The 9,356-nt window shown below is 33.9% G+C and overlaps 1 protein-coding gene and 1 long non-coding RNA gene across 10 annotated transcripts; both read left to right on the plus strand.

Moving 5' to 3' along the window:
• Positions 1-260: 260 nt before the first annotated feature.
• On the plus strand, positions 261-3,671 carry LOC110889101 (cationic amino acid transporter 2, vacuolar). Its single transcript, XM_022136605.2, has 8 exons — positions 261-504; positions 1,625-1,826; positions 1,914-1,998; positions 2,099-2,239; positions 2,879-2,962; positions 3,041-3,120; positions 3,225-3,533; positions 3,605-3,671. Exons 1-7 carry the CDS (start codon positions 495-497, stop codon positions 3,253-3,255), a joined length of 633 nt encoding a protein of 210 aa, XP_021992297.1. The 5' UTR covers positions 261-494; the 3' UTR covers positions 3,256-3,533; positions 3,605-3,671.
• Positions 3,672-3,888: 217 nt separating this feature from the next.
• LOC110889102 lies at positions 3,889-7,701 on the plus strand. Of its 9 annotated transcripts, none has more exons than XR_004893105.1 (8): positions 3,889-4,108; positions 4,231-4,312; positions 4,578-4,803; positions 4,912-4,979; positions 5,708-5,777; positions 6,245-6,394; positions 7,243-7,361; positions 7,458-7,701. It is a non-coding gene; the product is annotated as an uncharacterized LOC110889102 (long non-coding RNA). The 9 variants fall into 9 exon arrangements; XR_002563400.2 differs by lacking the exon at positions 7,458-7,701 and adding an exon at positions 5,200-5,266 and having other exon boundaries at positions 4,578-4,817; positions 7,243-7,434; XR_002563398.2 differs by lacking the exon at positions 7,458-7,701 and adding an exon at positions 5,200-5,266 and having other exon boundaries at positions 7,243-7,434.
• Positions 7,702-9,356: the final 1,655 nt, after the last annotated feature.

Consider the following 9,356-nt stretch of genomic DNA (forward strand, 5'->3'; position numbering starts at 1 on the left):
TTTCAAAAAAAAAAAAAAAAAACTATTACCCATACACATTTAAATCTGATAATGGTTTCCCTCTAGTAATCAATTAGCTGTTTCAATTACCCAGGTTAGAATAACTAAGAAAGAAAAATAACAAAAAGGAAAAAAAAGGGAAACAACTGGTTAGAATCAACTACTTCAAATAAAGCAAAATAAACTGACGCCACGTGACATTCTCTTACAACCCTTTTCTTTGTTTTAGGCAGGATCACCAATTCCCTTTCTCTTTGCGTCTTCTCAAAATCAAAAACCCTAAATCTCAGTCGTCATCCACATTCTCACTTATTTCCATTTTCCTTTCATCCGCCATTCACAACCCTAATAATCATCTACAACATCTGTGGCGATTTCATCCTATAATCTGATTCAGATCCTATCAAAATTGTTACCTTTCACAAATACTTAATCTGGAGGAGGTGATTGTCATGGAAGTGATTATTCAAAACCCTAAATCGTAACAAGATGAAATGTATCCAGGTTTGTTTAGTCTTATGTACATCAATTTTTGCTCCTTTTAATCTTACAATCCTACGTTTCTACCTAGCTTTGTCTATTGATATTCATTTGTGCACTAGAAACCCTAAACCCATCAATTGTTTATACGTATTTGTGAATTTCTGTTTTGATATTTTTAACCAATTGTGGTTGATTCCCTAACACAACAATCTGATGTTATGATTTTGAACTATTCGTTTTCAATCTCTAACTTTTGACGTTGAATCGATTATAGAACAAACAGATTTTAGGTTTCAATTCCTTCGATTTTTAGAATGTAGAGAACAAATCATTTTTGGCATTTCAATTCCCACTAACGCAACAGTTTTGCTTCTGGTAATAATGTTTTTAGAGCTGCTCCAGTGGCTGCAACGCCGGCTTGGAAGGCTGGCGACGAGATGATTGGGGTATCGGTGCCGAGAAAAGCTCGGTAAGGTACCAGAAATATCAGCAGAAGATAACGTTATTAATTTTCCCTAATATAATAAATTTCCTACTTTTGTAGTTGTATTGAAATTTTAGCATCTACAAGGCGGAACCACAAATGGATTTCTGGTGTTGTTGGTGTTGGAGGAACCAGAACTGATAAGTTCACCGACAATCTTCGGATTAACCTGTACGGCTGGCTTCACCTGCGCTGGCGGCTCCTCCTTCACCTTCATCATCCAACGTTTCAGTTAGAAAAAAGATGGTTTGTGTTCTAAGTAAACTGTTAAATCAACAGGCTTTTAAAAAAAAATCTCTGTAGAAAGCAAATGAAAGAGGATCGAAACCGAGACCACCAAAATCGTCATCAAAGTCGTCATCTTCTAATCCTAAGGAGCTTGAATATTATTTACCTTTTTTAGGGTTTTTTTATCGTGATGTTTACCTTTTATTGATGAATTTGGTGTTGGGTTCTTTTCAAAATTTGATTTTGATTGTAAATGATCATGTATTTTTTGGTAGGGTTTTATAACAAAAGGATATGGTTGAGAAATAATGTAAGGTTCAGATGAAGCATCTTATATTTTCTATAACTTAAATTCTAGGGTTTTAAATTTGAATATTAATTAGTTTTTATAGTTCAGTGAATCGATTTTGAAATTATGAAATTTGTTAGGTGTCGGTTCAACAATTGGAGCTGTTGTTTGCATTCTCGTGGGTACGCTTGCGCGAGAGCATTCGGGTCCCGCTCTAGCCTTTTCTTTCCTAATAGCTGGAATAGCAGCTGCTCTATCCGCCTTTTGTTATGCTGAGTTGGCGAGTCGTTGCCCTTCGGCTGGAAGTGTGTATCATTATTCTTACATCTGTGTCGGAGAAGGGTACGTTGTTTATCATTATACTTCTTAACACATTATGTAACTAATTAGTTCCAAAATATCTGATAACTACAATATTTATATTTTTAGCCTTGCTTGGATAATCGGTTGGGCTTTGATTTTGGAATATACAATCGGCGGATCTGCAGTCGCCCGTGGTATTTCTCCTAATCTGGTGCGTGCGTTTTACGGTTTACATTTTACATTATATGCAACGATGCTAATTTCTCAAAATGATTTATTTTTTAAAACCGAATATTTTGCTCTTTCTTTAGGCATTGCTTTTTGGGGGCCCGGATAGTCTTCCGCCTTTTCTTGCCCGATATACTGTTCTTGCACTTGGTATGGCGGTCGACCCTTGTGCAGCCATTTTGGTGTTTGTTGTTACCGCGCTATTATGTGTGGGAATCAAGGAGGTGGTCATTATAGTGTTGTATTTGTTCTTTTTCCATTAATAAGCTATGCAATTAATACCAGTGATATATCGGTATCGGTCTCCATATAAAATATAGGTGTCAAATATCGGTACTGATGTTATCGGCGATATATCACCGCCTTTTTTCTTAGTTCTTCCATTCGTCTTTCGTATTGTTGCTATTAGTGTTCTAAGTCCTAACTGTTAATTGTTAGCGTTAAATGTTTGTGTTTTAAGTCTTAATCAGTTCCTACTTGCTACAATTATTCATGTTTTGCATGTTACAAAAGGTTAATTTGTTAATGTTAGGAGAGTATACTGAATTGTTAGTGTTAAATTGCTATATATGTAATTTTTTCATGAAATTAAAATTACCGATATCCCACCGCGATATGGTATTTTTAATGGGTTCTGGCTGCTCACATACTCTTTTGTTAAATTTGAGGTGGATAAATAACAATTTATCAGGGTTTTAGTAGTCATTTTATTTGCGTAGGTACGTTTGCATCTTTTTACTACCGTAATGAAATGTTGTGATTTAGGTATGATATTGCTTGAAATGATATTGTATGTTTTCATTTATTCATTTTAGTTTTTGTTTGAAATGGTTCAACCTTAAAGAGTTGAATTGTGTGTACAGGGCCTCCAATCTTATGAGAGAAGCAGGTATTTCCTATTCATGGACCACATATCTTTGTTCAACAAAATTAATTACTTTTACAAGGTAACATTTTACCCTTCAGTTCTCTTTATTGCTGTATTGGAATTTAGATAATCTAATTACTTTGGGTTTTGCTTTCAGGATGGATATGATATCTGGTTAATTGCATTTCCAATAGTTGAACGCAATCATCAGCTGAATACACGAACACACTACACACTGTAAGTTTATAGTTGGTTGTTTTTTTATTTTTGTATAAACTGAGATGAATTGAAAATCAATGGTATCGAGTTACATTTGATATGCTACATTTCATATTTTTCAGCGTTTTTATGTTCGGAGCCGAGCCGACTTAACGCCTTACATTTGTTCCAACACAGCACAGTGGTTTTACTTCATATTGCTTTAGCTTCGGCAGATATGCCCACTTCAGAACGCCCCTCAAAAACCAAGATTTCCGAATATTACGTTGCTACATTTCATATTTTTTTAGTGTTTTTTATGTTAAAAGCCTAGCCGATTTAACGCGTAACATTTGTTCCAACACATCACAGCGGTTTTCCTTCATATTGCTTTAGCTTCGGCAGATATTCCCACTTCAGAACGCCCCTCAACAACCATGAACTTTTAACAGGTTTGTAGATTTTTAGCTTGAGTTATATGCAACCTCGTTACTTTTCTAACAAGTATTGAATCCCATTTTAGATTATATCAGGAAATTGTGAGCAGAGATGACATAAAGACATGGTCACAAGAGCAAATAAGATTGTTTTAACAATATAATCTGAAGACCTCAGGCAAGCCTTTTTTCTTCTATTAGTTATATTAATACCAGTATGCTTTTTGCCCCATTAGACCTGTTAAGCAATATAAGATTACTCAATTTGAACTATCCATAACTCATTATCCCAGACTGTGTAACTGCTTTAGCTTCTATGTAAACAGTGATAAGTAGTATAATTTACTTTGTCTAACCCGTGTAACTTAGGGATTGAATGCTTCATGAAGGGAATCAAGAGACCGCGTACCATAAGGCTGATTCAGGTTTCAACTTGGTATCTGGTGGCAAATTATCAAAGTTGACTGGATGAAGAATGAGAAAGTTTAAGCCATTGGGAAGTGAATCAAGAAAAGCATTTTGACATATGGATAAATGTATCATTTGGGATGATGAAAGTTGCAGAGATGTTGTGGTAATGGAAGTAGCAGGTGATAAAATCTTGAATCTACCATATTTTATAATAAAATTGCTTCTAAAAACGAATTTTGTTAATTACTTTGCTTTGGGTGTCATAAATAATGTTTGGTACTTTGCGATTAATCGTATTTAGACAGGGATGGCTTGACTTGGATTGGATTGGATTGGGATGACTTACAAATTCCTTTAACATTTGGTTTTACAGAGTGCTTGAGGTATGTTTTGGGGTTATTTTGACCGAACTGTTAATTTAACTGTCAAATATGATTATAATTATATTACATGGATGATAATCTAAATGTTGAATTAAGCGGTTCTCTGTACTAAAAGTACACTAGGTGATCTTTCTACTTGTGTATGTATTATTAAAACACAACTCTTATGTTCAATATACTTTCGTGTCTTTCAAATTTGGCCACATGTGCTTTTGTTCCTATAGAATCTGACCACCAAAATTATTTTATTAACTTACCGGGAAAGGAATTTAAGGCTTGAACTGGTTTGACGCCACCCCCGAAGACGATGCGGAATTTTTCGGAGGAGGCGGTGAAAGAAGAGTCGTCGTCGTCGGATATATTTTCACTCGAGGCTTCAATCCGCGTCGGCTGTTGCAGCTACCTACTCAGGCATTACCATGTTTTATTTCCAAGAACTGTATTACCCAATGAAGAACAACTCCTGTTGTCTCACTCGAGGGAACGAACAGGTGGTTATCGACTGGTGAAGATGTTATCTCTTCATGATTTTGCTATAATTTAAATCGATCATCATTGATTATGTTTTATGTTGAGTATTTTGTTGATTATACATACAGGGGATTTAACGGAGGTATACAATAGAATGTAACAAGATAGAAATTTGCAGGCTTGGTGCAATAATAAAGTAAGTCTTTTAGTCTGCTACATAGAATTACAATGCATGTTAACTTTGGTACTCTTTGGGGCAGCTAACCCATAAGAAACAAGAATATAATTTTCTATACAGAAATATTCATGTCCAATTTGTTACATTTTGGTGTAGTTAACCCTTTTTTACCACCCCTATTCATATACGTGGCTGGTATTCACGCATTTGACATTTTTATAATTTTTTTGAGCAAAAGCTGTTTTTGATGCAAAGAAAGTAGTCGAGTTGGACCACTCGAATCCAAATGCATATCTGTGCAAAAGGTGAGTAACTTTTGAAATAACTGAAATTAATTTGTTAGTATGTTAAAAAAAACATCTCATCTTCTACAAGTAGATGTCATATACTTATTTAATTAACATGTTTTGTAAATAAGTATAGAAAATCATTTGAATGCTCGATGGCATGGTGATGTTTTAAAAGCTTATAGAAAAAGTTTAGGCAGTCCATGGTTAAGGTTTCTAATATGGATTTCAAATATGATATGTCATTTTATAATAATGATAATTATTTATAATATTATTTATCATTTATCTCTTTTAAAGGCATTTATTAAACATGTATCCCATTTTATTGGACTCCATTCCTACAATGTAATATACAATTAAGTTTGTAGATTTATATTTGATTATGTTTGTTGTTTCTAACGTTTGGTTTATTTTTTTTTTTCATTTGACCATTATTGTTGGGCTGAATGAAACTAGACTTAACGTGTTGATGTTCCAAATGAAGTTGGGCTCAAGTGTATCTGGGCTGAGTGAAGTTGCACATAAGGTTTTTTTGTTACTTTTTAAGTTTATTACTATAACTTTTATCTTTTGTTTAAGTTTACTTTTTTATATAACGCATTTCAGTATAAATATAAGTTTTAGTGTTTTTTGTTTTTACATTATGAAAACATATAGATACAACGTGGCTTTAAAAACTGTTTATGTAAGGCTATTTATGCTTTAAAGGCATTAAACATTCTTAAGAATATATTTTTTTTTACTTATAAATTGTTACATTTTACATTTTATTTTTCATATATAGGATGTATACACTCACATAGTATAAAACCTTTTAAGCATACCCAATAAAGATTTGAAACATCCATAAATAATAAAGCAATTGCCCAATCAAACACATGTAAAGTAAGTACCACATAGTTTAGATTTAGAAGTTTATGATAATTGTGTTGTTTTCTTTGTTTTGTATTATTGTAGGATAAAGCTAACCAAGTATTATTATATTAACACCAGGTGGAAAAGGTGCCACTCATCGATATAGTCATCATGGAACTTTAGAGAAGATTACTTCAAAATATGGTTTTGAAACTTTAGAGCAGATTACTTCAAAATAATTAAATGTTTGTTGTTACGAGAACAGCACGATGATATATATTTAATCAGGTAAATACTATTTTCATACATTTATGTTATTTAACTGTATGTTGTTTGTCGTTACGAGAACAACACCATGATATATAGTTTTGACATCTATTTTTTCCTTGAGTTTAACTGTTTTCAAGTATATCATCCCTGGGTATATTAATATGAATTTAAATAAGAATTTAGATATTGAAGTTTATATAAACTCGATGTCAATCAAAAGATGAAAATGGTAACCTTTCGTTGATCTATTAAAGGTTCGCTGGTATGTAACAGGTTTTTGGAGAGGGAAGTGATCACTCTGTTCGGTTTTGGGTTTGTACCGGTTAGGATCGTGTATTGTCTGTTTGGGACCTGTTTTAACCCTTAGACGTGAAGCCTAAGTTTGGAAAGGCATAGAAAAAAATGATGATCTACATGGGCTTCAATGCCAGTAGATATTATATGTTTGTGTTAAGCCACCCACGAAACTCGCGGGATCTTAGGCTAGTAACCAACAAAATGAAATAACTTTAAAACAAAAGCAAAATATAAGGAAAAAAATAGAAGCCGGAAGAAAAATAAGAAAGAAACAGCTAAAGCCTAGAATCGAACCTGTAACCTAGTCAATACCATATCGTCCATCAAGCCGTATGGACTAATTTGAGATATGTTAATAATTTTGTTTAAATGGTTTTATATTATGTCGGTAGCTTGATGAAAATAAACCTATACCCATAATTAATAGTACGTATAATATAACTCAGATTTTATAGGCATTCTGTTAATAAGTTGCGTCCAAATCAACCCTTGAACACGGAGTATCTGTTATACAACAGCCCTTCGATCATTCGTTTTTGATTATGGGTTAATATTGTGATTGATTACAGGGAGTTCATCATTGATCATCGGTTGGTATTATTTTTATCATCAAATCGTCTTTGATTAATCGGTGAGTACAGGGAGTTCGTCTTCGTCTTCTACAGCGACCTTCAATCATTCTGCCAAGGTTCGTACTGTATTGTATTGTATTGGATGTGAATTTGGTTTGATCAATGAGTAGTATTGTATTCGTTCTTGTATTGGATGTGAATTTGCCTAGCAGTTCTTGATAAAATTAACGGAAGTGGGCAGCAGCGGCATTGAGGTGGTGGCATGGTGCTGGTGGGTTTTGGGGTGGGGTAGGATAGGATAGGATGAGCTACTTGAGATCAGCTCGAAACAAGCTGAGTTGAAACAAGCTCCAGCCCAAGCCAAAAAATAAGCTTTGTTTACTCAATGACCCCGAGCCCGAGCTTCATTTATCGAGCTTGAGCCGGCTCACGAGCCTAAACAAACCCATCATTTAGATAATTATTAATTAAAATATAAAATGTATATTAGATGGAACCAATAGATTGCAAAGTTAAATGCACATTTTTGTTGATTGTTTTAGGTAAAGTCTCTTTTTTTTTTTGGGAAACGGGGTGCCCCCGGGTAAACTTTTATTAATTTTTAAAAACGAGAATACAACCAAAGTTCAAATGTTTAAATGGCGACTTGCCGTAAAAACAGAGAACAAAGAAAGAGAAACATACATCAAAATAACACAAAAAAAGAGAATAAAACTAAAATTTAGAGTCCATCTTCATAAATCGTGCCATTTCATCGGTCTCGGACTCTACCGCAGCTTCATCTCCATTCACTTTTGTCAAACCATCATAATACTTTCTCATGTTTTCGGACCATGCATGATACTATTCAACCTTTGGACGGATACTAGTTTCCACAAAATTTTTAACCACCTCTATCTCATGCTCCCACATCCCAAGTTCCGTATCGAAACATTCCTCTTCATCACATAATGAACCAAAACTACTTTTTGTATTACATGTTGGGCCCGATTGTGACCCAAAAGAATTTTTTGAGATATCATAATAGCCACTTCTATAAACTTTTTGGGCCTTAACTGATGAGCCCACTTGCAAATTCGAAGCAAGCGCAAAAACAGAAGGGTGGGGCTCACTATGTAGCGCTGTTGGGCCAGCATCCACAGCTGAGTCCATCTTCTGATCCAAATGCAAACTTCCAACAGTTGGGCCTAGTTCTCGTAACCAATCAGTATACAAATCAACAGCCCCCTTTTTCATGAAGCCCAATCCCAAATGTGCCAATACAGTACGCTATTTAGTTTTTTTTTATATATACAGATTCGGTTTATGTACTACTAACATCTTCAATTCAATATGTTTGATTCGCGCTACCAAGTTTTGTGGGGCTAGAACGGTGTTTAGTGTACTCATCTAGGATTCAAACATTCGAGCATGTCACTGATCTAATCATGACTGTTTACATGTTGAATTCAATGACTTTGCTAATTTGCTTTATTATAAAATATTACATGTTAATTACACTTGAAGTTTGACAAACTTTATAATAATTTGCAATTATGTTTGATAAATTTAATTACTTGATATAATCTTTTCTTTTCTTTTCTTTTCTAAAAGTAAGCAAATGGGTCAAAGGATTATTTTAAGGTGTATATCTTTTTCTAATGTTAAATGTGATTTGTGTATTTGGATTTGATATGACATGTGAATTGAAGGTGTATGCGTGTGTTTATCTTTTGCTAATATTTAGTGGATATTTGATACTTGCTAAACCATGTATTTAAATGATAGAATTTGCTATTAACTTCTGAATACCAGAGACATGGAAAATGTTAGAGGTTGGATGTATTTACCTAGACGGTTACCTGAATTTGAAGCCGGAGTTACAAAATTTCTTAATGCTTCATTTTCTAAGGCCGCAAAAGGATTTCAAATCTTATGTTCTTGCAAACGATGTATAAACCGTTATTGGTATCAAAGAGATGAAGTATTGATCACTTAAAAGGACACAGATTTGTAGAAGACTACTATGTATGGGTTTTTCATGGAGAAACTCCTTCACAAACAAGGATTCATACGGCATAGATGATATTGGAGATGGTATGCATGAAAAATTTAATGAATTATTGCATGAT

The sequence above is a fragment of the Helianthus annuus genome, chromosome 5 (assembly GCF_002127325.2).
Source record: "Helianthus annuus cultivar XRQ/B chromosome 5, HanXRQr2.0-SUNRISE, whole genome shotgun sequence".
NCBI classification, from domain to species: Eukaryota; Viridiplantae; Streptophyta; class Magnoliopsida; order Asterales; family Asteraceae; genus Helianthus; species Helianthus annuus.